The 19,724-nt window shown below is 40.3% G+C and overlaps 1 protein-coding gene across 1 annotated transcript in view; it reads right to left on the bottom strand.

Moving 5' to 3' along the window:
* Nucleotides 1-19,724, bottom strand: part of LOC119855632 (potassium voltage-gated channel subfamily KQT member 1-like) — a 765,296-nt gene that overhangs the window by 303,601 nt on the left and 441,971 nt on the right. The window contains exons 13-15 of the mRNA XM_043515017.1: nucleotides 6,156-6,231; nucleotides 2,234-2,328; nucleotides 1,151-1,191 (exon numbers count right to left, since the gene is read on the bottom strand). Coding sequence (XP_043370952.1) covers nucleotides 1,151-1,191; nucleotides 2,234-2,328; nucleotides 6,156-6,231 — 212 coding nt within the window. The remainder of the gene's footprint in view (nucleotides 1-1,150; nucleotides 1,192-2,233; nucleotides 2,329-6,155; nucleotides 6,232-19,724) is intronic.

Below are 19,724 nucleotides of genomic sequence, written 5' to 3'. Positions count from 1 at the left end.
TTGTTTAAATCGCTAAAGCTATTTGAGATCATCCAAATAGGCAAAATAGGTTGAAGGAGTTAGGATTTATGGACTAAACTTTAGTAGCCTTGTCTGTGGGATCTGATGCTTAATGAAGCATGGATGGAGAGTACCCAGCTTCACAAATTCTTTGGAATGTTACCTCATAGTTATGCTCTTTACATTCAAATCTCTCTCTCACTCTCTGCCTTAAATACAAAAAGTTGTCTCATAAAACATATTTCAGTCACCTCCAATGCTATGTTCAGTAATAGCAGATTAGAGCTATAATTTGTAATATTAAACCCAAAGTAAAAAAAGGAAACAAAAAAAACCCCCAACCCCTAAACCCTGAAGTCTCACAACATTTTCAAAATTCACTTGCACAATGCACTTTAAAAAAAAATAACTCAGGGTGCAAACATACCTAAATGTGTTCAAGCTAGCCAATTTTTTCCCTACAGCTAAACAACAATTTAGCTATGAGGAAGAAGAGCATACTGTATATTCCACTTTGCTGCAGGTCCCCTGCAGTGGTCAGACTTTAAAAGTTTCTTCCATTTTGCAAGATACTACTGTTTCTTGTGTTATTTTTCATTTTAACTATATAGGGTATATGGGTAAACATTTTCAAAAACACCTATGCGATTTAGGAGCTTAAATCACATTTTCAGTAGTAACTCAGACATCTCACTGACTTTCAGTGAGACTAATGCTTCTAAGTGCCTAAAGTCACTTTGCAAAAACAGGACTTAGGTGCTTTTGAAAATGCTGATCCTAAATTCAAACCCATAGAATCTTTCAAAAAGGAAGAGACCTTTTGAAGTGTAAACGATGTATATCCAAACCCAGCCAAAATGGTTTAGAAAGCAGTTTGGTATGGCAAATCTTATAGTAAGAGAAGTTTTCAGGCTTCTTTGTCCTGGTACACATTTTTAACAGCTGTACTCAATTTCTGTTTAATCCCAGCAGCCCTACATGAATGCCAGGTAGAAATCCTTCTGCAGCTGTACTGGGCCTATTAACTGCATCCAGCAATTGACGGTATGATTGGTCTACATTAGTCTACAAACAGTTATTTCCACTGAATGATGGAGCCTCTCATGTTATAAAAATATTCATGTTATAAAAATATATATAGTCATCATACCTGAAAGAAAAAGGCCAGGCTTCCCTAAGGAATGATCCAATCTGAAAAGAAAACAGACAATCATTTTAGTTTGCCAGCAGCAGAATTATCAAACAACTTATTGTTTTCCGCTTGGAATAGCACACATGCATATTTTACATGCAAAAGAACAGTAGTTTTAAATCAACAGCAAGGCAAGTGAAAATGCTGGTCTTGCATGACTGGATTTACATACAATCAGCAGTCTCGCTCTTTATACATTGTTATCTGTTGGAATAAAGCTGCATTGTTACTGTGGTTTTCCTGAACACTGATATTTTACTTATTTCTTCTGTTTTCGTTTTATAGCTAAAGCAATTTAGACCTGTATTGCACTGAATCCAGTAACTATGAATATCCAGATAAAATGGCTTCTTAATAATATTCATAACTTTTCCCTGAATCACACAGAGACAGGGTGGTTTTTTTTTAAAATCATTTTATTTTGAAAAAAGTAGACCCTATCCTGCTCAATAGGAATTTTGCCACAGGCCTCAGTGGGTGCAAGATCTGGTTCTGGTGTCCTCAGTAACTCATCAATGCGCTACAAAGAAAAAAAATCAAACCTATGTTGAAAGCCAGAAGTACATTTTTAAGGCAAAATTTCACATGATTGATTCAATAGTTAAGAAAGTATGTGACAGAAAAGTAAGCAAGTAAAAGGAATAATTGTGGGAAAGGAAAGGGGAAGAAGAGGAGATTCAGATAGACAGACAAGCACAGGTGACATAATGATTTCTCCCAACCATGGAGAGTCATAGAGAGGAGACAGAAAGGGAAGTCACTATGGGAAGAGTTTTTCTTTTGTGAGAACTGATCAGAAATGCTCACAACCTGCAATAAATTTCACACTATTTACCTCAATTTCTTTTCTTCCCTTTTGATTTCTTGGGGGGGATGTTGACTTTGTACAAAAAAGGGTTAAAAACTGACTAAGTCAAACCTTGCAGATATCATGCTCCCAGCTTGCAATTTTTGATAATTACTGTTCATTAAAAACACGTCTCTTCTAAAGCCAGCCGGCACCAGAGAAATCAAATATTTGATTAGACAGACAGGGCATACCTTCTTTGAAGTTCTTTTATGCGAACCATCATATTAAGGTGTCCTTGAGAGTATTGTTCAATTACATCGCGTACATCATATGGTTTTCGAGCTTGCTGTGAAAGGAGTAATATGAGAGACTGTGTCATACCCCTTGTTTTACATCACTTATTTATATCAGTTGGACCATCAGTTTTCATCCTCTAGAGCTTTTTTTGTTTTGGAAAGTTCTCTGTAATAACTGAAAAATATGTTATTCTTGGAAATTACAGAAGTGCATATTCAGCATAGGAACATGGCTGAGCGATACCCCTTACTGTCAATAAGAGTCACACCTTTACACTCTCACATGTTGAGAAAAATACTGAAGTATCGTAGTCCATTTTAAGCACAGAACACCATGGTATATAATTTAATGAAGGTTACATGTGTGACTTTCCTCAGCTTATTACAGAACCATATAGACGTCATTCTGTCATTATCCTCCACAGTAAAGAGAAGCCCAATTCATAAAGCTTGGATCCAGATTCAAACTCTTCCAAACTTCGGGGATGATTATTGACAGAGTTTTGGTCTAGCTCATTGGTGCGATAGGAGCTTCCTCAAAGATTGACTGTATTTAGATTTGAAGTTGGTTTGGGCCCATATCTACTCACACTTCTAGATGCAAAAAAAACTAACTAAGATTAAAAATAGAAGTGAAGCTATAAAGGCAAAAAGGCTAAAACTACAGGGTTTCTCTGACTTTTCCTTTTTCTAAGCCTGAGTCCAGCTGCTGTTGCTGCTAACTGCCAATTGAGGGATATGGCTCGTGAGACAGAATTTAAAAATAAGCTTGGGTAATTTGCATAAAAGGATGTGATTATAAAAGGTGCAATATGGACAAATTAGGGGAGGAAAAAGCTGATTTGCTTTTGAAAATATAAGCATTTTCGGAGTCATCAGCCCAGTGGGAAATATGGGGCAAGATGTCTTCCTTTTGGCTTTGGATCAAGAACAAAAAGGTACACGGCAAATCTAGTAATTGAAAATAACTGAAAACAGCTCATTAGTCATCTTGTTGTCTGTTTCCACTCTGCCACAGCTTCAGCCAGAGCCATTAGCATGCACCATTGCACACATGCACAGAACACCTACAGTATGTGTTGGAGTCATGCTTGGAAGGCAGCCATATAGAAATTTCAAATAAAAAGCATGCAACTGGAGTGGAAACAAAGCCTGTAAAATGAAGAAGCAAAAACTCTTAATGACAAAATACGCTTCTCGTGCTCTTCAATCAGTAGTTACCTGTAGCATTGCTTTCAACAGGGCTTAGAGTTTTGTTGTTGTGTGTTTAAAGCTTTCAATTTATTGCCATACCACCCCTCCACACACACTCACCCCCCCCCCCCCGGCTTTCTCAGCTACATTTGTAGTAGACGCTGACACATCACTATTTCTGGCCAGAAAAACAGGCTATTGTCTTCCCCCAGAGAAACAGTGCCAATATCACTCTTTGGATTGACTGGCAGGGGTGCTTTGAGTGCATTTTGGCTAACTCTCTCTCTCTTCTTTTGGACACTCTCTATTTACAGATGATGCATGGCCCAGAGCCTAAATGTACTAAGTTTTTTGTTTTTATTTTTAAATATGTGTTACCATGTGCATAATTAATTCTCCTCATTCCCAATAAAAATTCACTTCCCCTCCCTAAAACTCTCTTTATCCCTGCTATCAAATCATCAGCACTAAAGCCTTGTGTTGTAAAGTACTCTACATTGAATGCTGCCTGAGCCCAGTCTAAAGTTTGGAAAGAATCAAGATTATCCCTCTCCTTCTATTCTTTTTCTTCTATTTTTCCAATAGCCCTCCTTAGACCTGAACATCTTATGCCCTTGCCAATTTCTGGAACAGCGTCCACAGACGTGCCTCGACTAAACACAATCCCTTCTCAAGTTCTGACTGAAAAATACTACAATATACTGTGCAACTAGTGGAAGAGTATAATGGCGACCCCCAGGAAAATTTGGCAAATTTGGCAAAACTCCCTGAGCCCAGCGTTATGGGTGGGCAATGTGGTCAGGGTGGTGCTGTGCCCAAGAGGCAAGGAGTAGGGCAGGCCTGGGGTACTAGGCCACAGAAGGGAGTTCAGGGCAATGTGGGGAGGTAGTGTAGTCCGGGAGTGATGGGGAGGGGGTGGATGGATGGGGAGGCAGTGGGGGTTACAGATGATGGGGGATGGGTGGAAGGCCGGGGGAGGCAGCATGGCCCAGGGGCAATACGGATTAGGCAGGGAGGCGGCAGGGGAGCCAAAATACAAGTTCACCCAGGGCACCATTTTCCCTAAGGCTGGCCCTGCAAGTAATTCTCAGACTCCCCAATACTGGGCTCTTTTCCCCCTTAATTTATCCTTGGTCCAGACCATTTGGACTCAACATTCTAAATCCATCTCAAATTCAGTATCTTTTGAGTAAAGACATTCAAGCACATCTGAAACTCAAGTCATCTGTATCTGAATTCCCCAAATCTATCTCCAACTCTGGTCTACCTTAGCCTATGTTTTGTGGCCATAAGTCATCTGAATATTGATTTCCCAAACTCATCTAATACACAAAGATTTCTAGGCTAGGATATCTTAAAAAAAAGTTATAAACTCAGGTCCTTTGCTTCTGAACACAGCACTCTAATCTCACATTTCTGACCCTTGTGATTACTTTTGATCTTAGCTCAAAAAGCCAAGAAGCTTAGGGCTTAAGTCAAACCTGCTGGAAACCTAGTCTCTCCATACTCCATATTCTCTCTTTTTTATTTTTTATATCACCTCAAAAATAGTATGAAAACTATTAATTTAATGGATTGTGTGGGAAACTTGTAGCCAGATTTTTAGAAGTAATTAGCCTCCACATATTTTATTGAACTTCGTGGGTGCTGGAAGTGCTCAGTGCCTTGAAAATCAGGTCACTAGTTACTACAAGAAGAATATCATAATTAAATTAATACTAAAAGTGCTATTGTAATGAGAAATTAGGGAATTAGACCTTAGGCAGGCGAATGAAGAGAGTTCCCAAAGTGACAAATGATTTTGGGTGCTTCAAATTTTGGATGAATAACTTGAGAGTCCTTAAAGAAAGTTTTCAGAGTAGCAGCCGTGTTAGTCTGTATTCGCAAAAAGAAAAGGAGTACTTGTGGTACCTTAGAGACTAACAAATTTATTAGAGCATAAGCTTTCGTGAGCTACTGAGCTGTAGCTCACAAAAGCTTATGCTCTAATAAATTTGTTAGTCTCTAAGGTGCCACAAGTACTCCTTTTCTTCTTAAAGAAAGTGAATGTTCAGAGCGTGGATGCTCAGTACTTTCTGAAAATCAGGCCCCTTTAAGATGTCTTAAGTTGAGCATTCAAAACCATTAGTCATTCTGGAAAATCTTGATCGTGATTTTGAAAGCAACATTGTATTATATACTGCTAAAACAATTACATCTATTTTGTTGCACTCAAACTATTCTCCAGTCTTTTTTTCAGACGTTTACTAGATGATTATCACATAAAATACATATACAACTGCATTGTAGCAGGACCCTTTATGTAATCTTTTCTGTTTGTTAAACAATACACATGAGCATATTGATCATTTTATTCAAAAGGAAAAAACCTGATAATTTTTACACTATTCTGGAAATTAAAGGTGCAACAAAAAAAGATGAGCGAAAAAGAATGATGGGGCTGATTCTAGAAATGCTGAATGCTTGAGTGTTCTGGAGTACTACACTGATGTTCTGTACACATTGTGAAATTTGCCCCTATGTAGAAGGCAAGCATGAGGCCTAGTGGTTAAGTACATAGGCCTTTTCCCAGCCTTGTGCTCAAGGGCCAGTTGCACCCACTGAGCATTTTCAAAGTCCAACCCATTGTTTCCCCCCTCGCTTATCTTTCTCATTTGTCCCTCTTGTTAATATTGCTGCTTACCTGAAATTTTCTTCTGGCTACAAAATATTGCATTCTCCTTATGACTTTGACAGCTATTCGGTGTGCTTCAGTTAACCTGCCGAATAAAACACACAAAAAGAAAAAAAAATAACAGAAGATGACTGTAAGCAATGAACTACAACATGTCCTAATACTTTTCTACAATGCAAATTTATAACACAATATATTTAGCACATATGCCTCTTTTGTTCCATTGCCTTGCCTTCTTCTATAGTTCTGGCTCTAAGTAAAATAAATTGATAAGAGAGACAGTAGAAGCAGGTGTACAAAGATAAAATGTGTGGGGATTAGACAGGATTACTGTCATTGCATATAACTGGCATTAGTTCGAAGAATGTGAAATGTTTTTAGAACCATGACCACATTCCTTATTTTGCTTTTATTGAATGGTTGCCCATGAGCTCCAGAGCATGGAAATTAAGTCCTTTGAAAAATGCTTTGATTCTTCGGAGGAGGGGGGAGGAGGAGAGAATAACAAACCACAAGATTTGAAACAAGCCTAACACAACACACATACATTTATTACATACTATGTGTGTGTGTGTACCTGTATGAACAGATACATAGACAACCCCCCCCACACTCATATATAACAGTTACACACATATATCAATATCATATCACACACAATATATTTAGCAAATATCATCCTCCTAATCATTCAAAACTGGTGAGATGAGCAAAGTTATATTTATCCTCCCAAGCTGGCGATACTGCTCAGAGGGCAATACTCTATGTTGACATCATCATTGACATCTGATGACAGCCTTGAAAAGGCCAGCCAGCATGGTGACCGGATCCGCCAAGTATCCTGAAAGCAGAGCCAACTGCCTCTCCCCTACCGTCACTCATTGGGGAAAGGAGCCGGCAGGCGGCCCTGGTTTCTCCTGCTCTGAGGTGCTCCTTTCAGAGTGAAGGCCTTAAAGACGTAATGATTTCAGTGCATTACAAACGAAATAGTGCCCATACCAAAGTAGCACTTTAAAATTGTTTTTTGATTAAATCATTCCTGTTGATTGGGCAATGTACCACAATCTGAGGAATATATTGTTTTAAACCTCATGGAAATATTTTACTGTTATTTCTATCTAACAAGTCACTATTTGCAGTTTAAAAATATATATTTATACACAGAGTGTCTGTATGAAATGTGTGTATATACAATATAACCGCCTCCCCAGCAAATTGTATATACATAAACACACAGAGAGAGCATTGCAGAGTCAAAAAATTAAGCAAGTGAGCTGGATTCCAAAGCTTCTTGTGTGTCATCAACAGAATTGTTATGTTCCAATCATTTACATTGTGTAAACCCATTAAACAAGTGCCACTGACAGCTTACTAGTAGTTTGGCCTGTAGGACCTTTATTATGACAAAAAGGAAAGCACCGAGTTTGGCTCACAAATTAAGAGGGAAATATGTTTTTGTCTGTAAACTAAGTACATTTGATACAGAAATCGTCGACAGTTATTAAACACAATGCAATTTTAAAAAGAGTAGAACCCAGAACCCTAAACATTACCTACAGGTAATGAGAGCCTGAAACAAACATCTAGATCTGGATATCCTGATATCTGTATGCACCTAAAGGCAGGGTCGTCCCTAGCCATTTTGGTGCCCTACGCAGCCCCCCTGTGGGGGGGCTGTGTGGGGCCCCAGGCCTCTGGGGGTGGGAAGGGCTGGCCCTAGGCCTCTGGGGAGTGTGTGTTTGGGGGGGAAGATTGGCCCCAAGCCTCTGCGGGAGGGGGACTAGGGGGCAGGGGGGAACCGCCCCCCTGCCCCAGCCCACTCTGCTCCCCTGGCTCCCAGCCTTGGGGGGCAGCGGGGAACTGCCCCCCAGCACTCGCTGGTGGCGCAGCTGGGAGCCTGGGGAGTGGAGAAGGCTGGGGCCAGGTTGCTCCACTTACCACATGGTGAGTGCAGGCCCGACCCCTGCAGAAGTCCTCAGTGGAGTGGGGGCAGGGCTGGAGCAGCACGCAGCTGCGCAGGGCACCAGCAAATGTGGTGCCCCAAATTTCCTGGTGCCCTACACAGCTGCGTACTTTGCATATGGGTAGGGATGGCCCTGCCTATAGGGTTCATTTAGTGCAATACAAGGAAATGGGTTCTGCAAGGCAAAACCAGCTTCAAACAGATACACCCAATAGAAAATAGACATGGGTGAAGTCCTTTAAGTCCAATCTTCCCCTGCTGGCAAAGATCTGTTCCCTACAATACATTCTCTAGTGCCCTGTCAAGTTTTAAATGTCCCAAGTGATCAAGTTGCTCTTTGGAGGCTATTACACAATTTAACAGACCTCACTACTAGAAAAGGGTATTTATTTATGAAATAAAGTAAGAGAAATACCAGATTATAATACAAAGACATTCAGTGTGGGATTTTCAAAAGGACTCAGTATTGACCAGACTCTGCTCCTAATGGTAAAACTCCTATGGACTTCACTGGGAGCATGATGGGGCTGAGTGCTTTTGAAAATCCCATCCATATCTGGAGAGCAAATTATTGTTCATATTTAATGATCCCTAGCTGTAAAACAGAAGCACAAACTCATGAAATTCTATTTTAGTGGGAAAAAAACTACAGCATGAAGAGGTGCACATCACAGAGCTGAGATATGTATGTTATCTGAATTACCCCAATAAATCCATAGACACATACTGTCTCCTGAAGATACACATTTAACTGCTACACCCTAGTGGTGAGTGATATTCTGTTCTTAAAAATCATGTTACCCTTGTATGCTTGGTAACCACACTCAACATTGATTTCGAATAGAAAAACATCTGTTGTGGAGTAAGATGATGCAGATGGATCTAAATTGTAGTGAAAGTCATATACCTCACAGTTTTGTAAGGAAACAGGCCCACCGGTGCCAGAACCAGAGGGGAGCAGGGGACCATGCCCTCCCCCACTTTTTAACATGGACATAGTTTGGGAGACAGGAGATGGTGTTGCCCCCCAAACTGCAAGCCTTGAGCAAGTGCGGAGTGGCACCAGTAGGGGCTGCACCCTTGCCCACTGGCCCCCAAATTATGCCCATGTTAAAAAGTGGGGAGCCCTGGTCCCATGGCCTTCCCAGTTCTGGCACGAGTGGCCCCCCTCTTCTACAAAGGTTCCCATGCCCTTGAACAGGCCCATCTACAAAGTTATGAATTCACAAGCTTTGATCACTTTGAGTCACAGCCTAAAATGTTTTTTGCAGTTAGGACTAAGTTGTGGCTATTAGGCACTGCATAGGGGATGATGCAGAGCCTGGCACACAGGTCATCTTAACTGTTTCTTCTCTGTCCCCCAGTGGTGCACCTGAACTGCTTCTTGTACTGTCCCCACCCTGCACTTGCATATGCACACACCTGCGCATGCATACACAAACAGGCAAAGGACAATCTGGTCTTTCACTTAATATTTTGATATGTAAATTACTTGGCCTTAATATAGCCTTCTGCACAAATCTGTAATGGCAGACTCATTTCTGTAAACATTATGCGTGTGTAAAGTACCTTTCACCCAAGGATCTCAGAGGCACTCTACAATACAAAACATTAATTAACCTCTTAACCCCTTTCTCTAAGTATTGTTATTATTATCCCTATTTAGACTGAGACACAGAATTTGTGTCTGTTATCCAAATGTACACTGTGAGTCAGTGGCAGATCTAAGAACAGAATGCCAGAGTCCTGATTCCCAGTCCTCTGCTTTATGCTCTAATCAGGAAAGCATTTAAGCAGGTGCTCGAGTCCCATTGACTTGTTAAGCATATGCTTAAATATTCTCCTGAATAAGGATGCTTTCCTGTAACAAGGCTTTAAATGATCATATGACACCTTTCATAATTGAGATTTACTTTTAATTAAATTCCTTTATATTTCTTTGTATTATTTATTCTTGTAATTGTAGCCGTTTTCAGTCAAGGTTTTTTATTTAATATTTAATATTTATTTAATATTTAATATTGTGAATAGTTTGGAAAAAAGCAGCTGTGGGCTACTGTCTAAGAAGAGAATTTTACGATTTTTTAAAAAGGAATTTTATGTCAGGGATCACGGATGAAACTGGGTCCCAAATGTGTCATGTGTAGTCAATTCATATACTAAAAATAATTATTTGGGGCAATCAAAACTAGATCTGTACTGATTTTTTTAGTATTCATTTTCAATTTTTCTATAAAAAACACTCAGACCAGAGTAAATACCTTTATGTATATATTCCTATATATATATGGTATGAATAGGTATAGGAATGTATACATAAAGGTATGAAATATATATATATCATACCTTTATGTATACATTCCTATACCTATTCATATATCCTGGGTGAACCGCATAGTGATAATGCTTTAGGGATGACAAGGAAGCCGTGATCATGCCCAGAAACTCATTCATCCAGCTACTTAACATTAAATGTAAAAAAGAAACACTCAATAGCCCCATCATTAATGCAAACTTAAGCATCAACAGCAAAATTAACATTTACACATTGTACATCCTGTAAACTTTATAGTATGCAATTTATGATAAAAATCGGAGTCAGTTGAGGAGCTTCATGGTTGTCACTGTGCTGGACACCTTAGAAGCTCAGAGGGGCCAAGTGACAGCAGGGAGAAAATCAATCCAAGTCATAGGACATGAGCACTTGAGCTAAATAAGAATAAAAATCTGTGTTAGCTCTCAGCATTATAGTGCCTATGAAACTGTTGAGAAGTTATGATTCTATCCAGCAGATGGCAATGACATATATGCAGATACTACTGAGCATGCTATGAAGTTGTTTTGTAATTTGGTCAGACATTTTTATGTGCAAAACCAAGCAAAAGCAACAGTCCTCATTAAGTACCATGTCCAGGCTGAGGCAAGTTTTGAAGTCGTTAGTTTTGCAAGAGTCCCATTCAAAAGAGTGTGGTTAGAATTTTATCATCAGGCAAAAGTGTATTTTTTCACTCTCTCAAACTCAGAAACAGCTGAAGCCTTTGTTGAAGCCTTCCCCAAAACATTTGCATTTTGGCATAGAACAACAAAGGAAAATTTCAGTCCAAGTGGTGACAGTATTGGAAAGTTATGAGCACATAAAAACAAGAGCCAATAATGGAAACTTTTTCATCTTTAACTATAATGGGTACTACCTCTGCTGCAGTAATATAGACTTGGATCTATAAATAGAACCTGACATCATCTTAAGGTATGTCCTTGAGACCGGCCCAAAGCCTCGGGCTAATTTGCACAATAGCAAGTGTCCCTTTCCTCTTTGCAAATTGGCTACTTCACAAGCCAACCAGTTTTAAGGACAATCATACCTATTGTGCAGGGGGTGGCCAGTGGGGGACTCGTATAGATCCAAGAACCTCTCTCCCCCTGGGCATTGCCTGTGGTGCTGCTAGCACACGGATACCATGGGTTGGGGAAAGAGAGAAGGGGGATGGGGGTGAAACAGATCTTTATTTTATGAGCAAACCGTTCTGCAAAACGTTGATGTTGAGTGGCTGGGCCCGCTCGCCAACAACTAATCTGGTGGATAAGGGGCAAAGGGCTCTCTCTTTACTGGCTGACATAGTTTTCCCCTCCTTAGTCTCAAAAGCACCATTGGTTATTGATTTCACTGTGTATGCACCTTTCAACCCGGAAGGTTTTCATCCTTAGCATTCACTTAAAATGTAGAAATAAAGGAAGGGTTTTATACAGGATGTCCTGTTTTTATGGCAGCAGATAGCGAAATATACATTCCACAGTGATTTTCCTGCAGTTTATTCAGGTGTTGTGAATTAAAGGAGTTATTTAGTGTAACCTACTACTTTGATCAAGTACTGTGGAAAATAAAGGCCACTTCATCTAGGTTAATTATACCTCTCTGACCCAATTTGCAAAACTAGTTTGAGGATACACACTTACAGTACCATATTTACTCAGATTACTGCAGAGATTAATTCATTTCTTATGTATGGCTGCTTAACAGCAAATATAAAAAAAATCATGCTAGCTCTGTCTTTATACTCGGTCTTTGAATAACGCCATAATTCCTGCCTGTAGCAACAGATGGTATCTTTTCTGGGGTGTTTCACCTGACTTCATTTTTTTAAGTCAGCACAAACATAGACTAGGTCAGGGATTGCAACTGAAAAATAAAGGAGTATTTTGAACTGCTCATTCCTATATTTGCCTTTTTGTCCTCCCACCATGTTTTACCAAAAGTATCTACTTTCATTTGCTGTAGCTGTGAAAGGGCTTTGAATCTCAATCATTGCTGTAATTTTCCGTCACATATACAATTGCCAAATACAGATGAATATTTTAGTAGCTAAAACAGAAAGGATGCCTTGGACGAGAGTAATGTCAAAAGTATGATCAGAAACAAAACAAAGCAAAGGGAAAACTTCAGACTCATAGGGCTGAACTCTGCCTTCAACTGTGAGAAGCATGGGGCTCTCGTTAACTTCAGAGTGAAGATCTTCCATTAAGCTTCAGTTGACTCCCATTAACTGAGCCTAGAATTTAGCACAGCTAAACCAATACCCCTATACAGAGATGAAATTTGTAAAAGGAGTTCCCACTCTTTGGATAATACTCCAAATATCTGAATTAAAAATAATGTAAATAATGTGGGATGATGCAAACTATAGCCCCAAAGTTGCAAGTTTGGCAACTTTGCAAACTTGCTGTAGAGACACTGGGGGTCTACTTGCTGTAGAGACACATGGAGTCACTTTCAGGATCAGGATCTTTAACAGGTAACTAGGGGTGGGCAGCAATAGAATTACAAGATTAGGAATAGAAAAGAGGAAAACTGTTTCTTTATTGGTGGGGAGAGATGTTTAAATAACTGGAAAAATAAAAATGTCAAAAAAAGAAAATGGGTCTCATCCTAAAAATAAATCATAAAAATAATTAATTTTGGTTTCAAGTAGGCTGAGCCAGACATTTCACGCTTTGTTTACCACTCAGACAGAACACAAGGTCTGTGTTGATCCTGATATTTTTATCTACCAAGATCAGAGAAAGTGAAAACTAGAACCTTACCGGTGAATCCCTTCAAATGTCAGTCTGTGGTTCTGGTGCCAGAGCTCATTCAACGCTAGAAGTAGCTTATCTTTCAATGTGACTGCAACTTCTTGAAAAAAAAATTCATTTAAACCTTGTGAAAACATCATGATCACCTGATTAAAGGCAGCAAAGGAGCCAGCCAGTGGAACAGGAGACAGCAAACAGAGCTGAAAATAGGAGCATTCGAGTGGGAGTTTATAAGGGGAGCTTGGGAGAGGAAGTGTGTGGTGTTCTACTTCTGTTTTGGTGTTTGGTTGGTTGGTTGGTTTTTGTTTTTTTCTTTTCCTTGACAGGAGCTTAGGCAGGAAGGCTATGCCAGAAACAGAGACAGCAGTGGTAGTGACCCAATGAATGGAAGAGACAATGAAGATGACCAGATGTGAAAGCTGCGAGATGTACATGATCCTGGAGCAGGTACCCAAAAAGAGCTTTGTTTGTATGGATTGCCTCCTGATAGAGCTGATGGAAGAGAAGATCCAAGGTTTGGAGATGCAGGTGGAAACTATCACTGAGTTTTGAAAGGGATTTAAGTAGATGATGGAGGGAAAACAAGAGGAGGCGGAAGGAAAAACTCAAGAATCTCAGATGCAAGCTGGACTGGGGACTGTGAGGGGAGACTGCCAGGTGAGGAAAGTGGTCAGTGGAAGCATGTGACTATGACAGCCAAGCAGATGAAAAGACCAGCTAGCAAAGGAGAAATAGAGTTCAGGTTTTCTGACTTGGAAAATGAAGAAGGGGCACAGCAGGCAGTAACAGAAGGTGGGAGAGGAAGGCAGAAGAGAAAAGTAGCTAGTCCTCTAAGAAGAGGGGAAGAGTCAATGTAGATACCCAGAGTGCAGAGGCCCAGAAAGATACAGGTTGACACATAGAAGATTGCAAGGGAGAACAAAAGACAAGACAGAAAGAACAGGAGGAAGGCCAGAGAATCGCACCAACACCAGGAAGAGGCCAGTCTCAGTGACTTGTGACTCCCTACTAAGAAGCACAGACAGGCCTGTCACCAGAGCTGATCCAGAGAACAGAAGGGTGTGCTGTCTGCCAGGAACTAAGACACAGGATGTGGACCTGACACTGAAGAGGATCCTAATGGGAGCAGAAAAAAATCCATTGATTGTTCTTCACATGAGAAAAAATGATACTGCCAAATTCTTCCTAGAATACATCAAGGGAGACTATGCCAGGTTAGGGAGGTTGCTTAAAGAAATTGAGGCTCAGGTGACCGTCAGTGGGATTCTACCCTTCCCTAGAGAAGGAGAATGAAGGCGAGACAAGATTACGATGATCAACAGATGGCTCAGGCAGTGGTGCTAGAAGGAGAGCTTTGGGATGTTCAACCACAGGGACAGAGAACTGTTCTCATGGGATGGACTCAACCTGAGTAGGAGGGAAATAGACTTCTGGGATGGAGGTTGGCACAACTGACTAAAAGAGCTTTAAACTAGGAATTTGGGGAAGACGGTTGGGAGATGCTCATGTAATCTCTGTGCCTGATTCTAATATTGACTGTGAGGAAAATCAAATAAGAGAGATAGCAATGGAGAAAGGAGAATGGACATTAAGAGGAAAGATAATGCCATTACCAAAGAAGCTAATAGTCAGGTAGGCAATAATGGCAGGAGAATGACTGTACCCAATCAGGTGAGGAATCATGACAAAGCCAAGCAGAAACAACTAATATCTCTATGTCAATGCAAGGAGACTGAGTAACAAACTGGAGGAACTAGAAGTACCGGTGAAGGACGTTAAACTAGGTATTATCAAGATAACAGAAACATGGTGGATAAAAGTCATGACTGGAGTACAGATATTGAAAGGTATGTGCTGTACAGGAAAGAGAAAAATAAAGGAAAATGTGTGGAGTAGCATTGTATATTAATGATGAGGTAGACTATGAAGAAATTAAAATTGATGGAACAGATAAAATAGACTGAGTAAAATCATTTTGGGGAAGAAAGTTACTGGAGGGTCCCCTAGGATAGTGTTTGGGATATGCTACAGACCCCCAGGACCTGTTGTGGATATGGATAGAGACCTTTTTAATGAAATAAATACTACTGGGAATTGTCTGATTATGGGAGACTTTAACTTCCCAGATGTAGATTGGAGGACAAGTGCTAGCAATAATAGTAGGGCCCAGATTTTCCAACATGTAATAGCTGACAGATTTATTCACCAAATAGTCTCCGAAACAACAAAAGGTGACGCCATTTTAGATTTGGTATTGGAGACTAGTGAGCACTGATTGTTAGGAGACATCCTGGATTCTAGTGATCATGAGCTAATTCAGTTTAAACTAAATGGAGGAATAAACAAAAACAAATCTGCAACTAGGGTCCCTGATTTCAAAAGGGAAATCTTTAAAAAAATTAAAGGGATGGAGTTAGGGAGGTGGACTGGACTGAAGAACTCAAGGATGTTAATGTGGAGGAGGCTTGGAATTATTTTAAATCAAAATTGCAGAACCTATTTGAAGCCTGCATCCAAGCAAAGGGAAAAAAATCATAGGGAAGGGATGTAAACCAAGCTGGATGACCAAGCATCTCAAACAGGTGATTAAGAGAAAGCAGAAAGCCTACAAGGAATGGAAGATGAGACAGATCAGCAAGAAAAGCTAGCTCTTGGAGGTCAGAAAGTGTATCGATAAAGTAAAAACTGCCAAAAGCCAAGCAGAGTTGGACTTTGCAAAGGGAATGAAAACCAACAGTAAAAGGTTCTATAGCCATATAAATAAATAAATACATTTAAAAAAACATGGAAAGAAGAAGTGGGACCGCTAAAAAGCACTGAGGATGGGGTAGAGATTAGGGATAATCTAGGCATGGCCCAACACCTAAACAAATCTTTTACCTCAGTTTTTAATAAGGCTAATGAGAATCTTACAGCGGCAGCTGGCTAATGGGAATGAGGATATGGAAGTAGAAATTACCACATCCAAGGTGGAACTCAAATTCAAACAGTTTAATGGGACTAAATTGGGACTCCTGGATAATCTTGATCCAAGAATATTAAAGGATCGGGCACATGAAATTGCAAGCTCAATAGCAAGGATTTTTAATGAATCTGTAAACTCGGGGGTGGACTGGAGAATTGCTAATATAGTACTTGTTTTTAAGAGAAGAAAAAAAAGTGATCCAGGAAACTACAGGCCTGTTAGTTTGACCTCACTTGTATGAAAGGTCTTGGAAGAACTTTTGAAAGAAAAAGTAGTTAAGGACATAGAGGTAAATGGTAATTGGGATAAAATACAACATGGTTTTACAAAAGGTAGATCGTGACAGACCAAATTGATCTCCTCCTTTGAGAAGATAACTGATTTTTTTAGACAAAGGAAATGCAGTAGATCTAATGTACCTGGATTTCAGTAAATCATTTGATACAGTTCCACATGGGAAATTATTAGTTAAATTGGAAAAGATGGGGATTAATATGAGAAATGAAAGGTGGATAAGGAACTGGTTAATGGGGAGACTACAAAGGATCGCACTGAATGGTGAACTGTCAGGCTGGAGAGAGGTTACTAGTGGAGTTCCTCTGGGATTGGTCTTGGGACCAGTATTATTTAAAATTTTTATTAATGACATTGACACAAAAAATGGGAGTGTGTTTAATAAAATCTGCAGATGACACAAAGTTTGCAGGTATTGCCAATACGGAGGGAGAACTGGAATACCTTAGAAGAAGATCTGGATGACCTTGAAAACTGGAGTAATAGAAATGGGATGAAATTCAATAGTTCAAAATGTAAGTTCATGCACTTAGATACTAACAGGAGTTCTTGTTATAAATTGGGGATTTATCAGTTGGAAGCAACAGAAGAAGAGAAAGACCTGGGTGTATTGGTTGATCACAGAATGAGTATGAGCTGCCAATGTGATGCAGCTGTTAAAAAAGCGAATGCAGTCGTTGGATGCATCAGGCAAGGTATTTCCAGTATAGACAGAGAAGTGTTTGTACCATTGTACAAGACACTGGTGAGACCTCATTTGGAATATTCCATGCAGTTCTGGTCTCCCATGTTTAAGAAAGATGAATTCAAACTGGAACAGGTGCAGAGATGGGCTACTAGGATGATCCACAGAATAGAAAACCTACCTTATAAGAGGAGACCCAAAGAGCTTGGCTTGTTTAGCTTAACCAAACGAAGGCTGAAGGGAGATATGACTGCTGTCCATAAATACATCACAGGGATAAACAGCAGGGAGGGGGAAGAATTATTTAAGTTAAGCATCAATGTTAACACAAGTGAATTTAACCTGGCCATCAATATGTTTAGACTTGAAATTAGATGAAGGTTTCTAACCATCAGAAGAGTGAAGTCCTGGAACAGCCTTCCAAGGGGAATATTGGCAGTAAAAACCCCTAACTGGCTTCAAGATTGAGCTTGATAAGTTTATGGAGGGAATGGTATGAAGAGACTGCCTACAATAGTAGATAGCCAATCTGTGACTGCTCGTAGCAAATATCTTCAATGGCCGTTAATAGAATGCTAGTTGGGGAGGGCTCCGAGTTACTACAGAGAATTCTTTCCCATGTGTCTGGCTGGTGGGTGTCGCCCACATGCTCAGGGTCTAACTGATCACCATACTTGTGAGTCAGGAAGGAATCGCACCCCCCCCCCCGCCCCGGGTCAGATTAATGGAGACCTTGCGGGGTTTTCACCTTCCTCTGTAGCATAGGGCACAGGTCACTCGCAGGTTTAAACTAGTATAAATGGTGGATTCTCTATAACTTAAATCATGATGTGAGAACTTCAGTAACTCAGTCAGAGGTTATAGGTTTGTTACAGGTGTGGGTGGGTCAGGTTCTGTGGCCTGTAACATGCAGGAGGTCAGACTAAATGACAATGATGGTCTCTTCTGGCCTTAAAGTCTAGAGCAGAAACCTCAAGAGGCTGAAAATTCTGGTGCAGTCCAAATGAAATGCAATCCCTAGTCTTGACTCAGACACCAACACAGCTGATCCCTAGTCTAAACGAATTCTGATACGAATACCTCTTCTTCACGTCATGCATAAATCAAAATGTGATGAAATATCATGGCAATCTCTCAGAATGTAGTGCTGGATGCAACCTGTATGCTTTCCTACCCCGTGCTTCACCGATATATGCTGACAGTCTTGATTTAGGCAGGACTGTCCCAGGTTTTTTTTCCCAACAGCATCCTGAGATACAGTCCCAGACAAAATCTCAAGAAGTGTGGCAGCTACGGTGCTTGATGAAGGCTTCACTGCTGGCCCTCCATTACTAGGGTCCTCTATGTAGACACTGGTGGCTAGCTGGGGGTTGTTACTCCCACCCAATGTCCCAGATGTTACTTTGTTGTGAGTTCTTTCCAGTGAATACATGGAATATAATGGATGACGCTCAGCTCATTAGAGATACCTACCTCCCCTCTACACTGAGCAGCACCTGGGTGAGTGATGGAGAGTGAGAAAGGAAGCAGATTCCCTGCTCCAGTTGTTTCAGGAACATGGACAGAGAACAAACTGGGGACAGAGGCAGGGAATTAATTGTGAAGAGAAAATCTTTTGGAGAAGGAAGAATGGAGACAATCATTTATGGGGGAAATTGGGCAGATAGTCCGTTTGCAGAGGGAAACAATGATAGGAGACAGAAAGTGAGGGAGATGACCCTGAAGTTGCCCATGAGCACAGTGGAAGGGGCAGCAAACTACGGAGCCTCTCCCAAGAAAATAACTGAAGGCAGATGGAGTTTATTGGCTGAGGAGGCTTGTATGGGGAAGACGGCACCTGAACTTTTGGATGTTTATGTGAACCCCAAATCTTTAAAAAGAACAGGAGTACTTGTGGCACCTTAGAGACTAACACATTTATTTGAGCATAAGCTACTGATTTAAGTCATTAGTTTATTAGTATTTCAACAATATCACAAAAGTGTGTTTACTGGGGAAGGAGAAGGGATGTTCAGATTTGGTCCCCTAGTAATTAAGACGCATATGTAAAGAGGTAATCTACATTCACCACTAAACATGCATACAATTCACCTGCAGCTGGGCACCAACCAGTCACAGAACAACAACTTATCTGAGGAATTGTCCCTGGAAACAAAAATAAAAGTTGGCTATTTTGGCTATGTCTTGCCCCATGGTTTTGTTTTCTTTCATTCTGTTTCTTTCATCCCTTCCTGCACTATCAGAGCAACCAAGATGACTTCATAGGGGTATCTTTTCCCTGTGAAACTAGAATTAAAGTGAAATTTTTCCCCCCCTCTGAAGTGAGCAAACTGCTTCTGGACACTGTTGAGAGAGGAATGACTGCTACCATAACTGGCTGAATTACAGAGGTCACATAAATTATTCTAAATCTGGCCACTAGTTGGGTCAGTGGAATCCTCTGACATCATTGGCTTCGATAATTTCCCCTAACCTTATCCTCTGATTTCATTTGATGCTCACTTCCTTGAATCTCTGGCAGCCAAACAGATTCTGATCAATATTCACAAATTTTTGCCCCATCAGTTAGGACTGACATTGATCCTATCAGGTCAAATTTAT

This window comes from Dermochelys coriacea, chromosome 1 (genome assembly GCF_009764565.3).
Source record: "Dermochelys coriacea isolate rDerCor1 chromosome 1, rDerCor1.pri.v4, whole genome shotgun sequence".
In the NCBI taxonomy this organism is placed as follows: domain Eukaryota; kingdom Metazoa; phylum Chordata; order Testudines; family Dermochelyidae; genus Dermochelys; species Dermochelys coriacea.
This window is presented reverse-complemented; position numbering and strand designations above follow the sequence as displayed.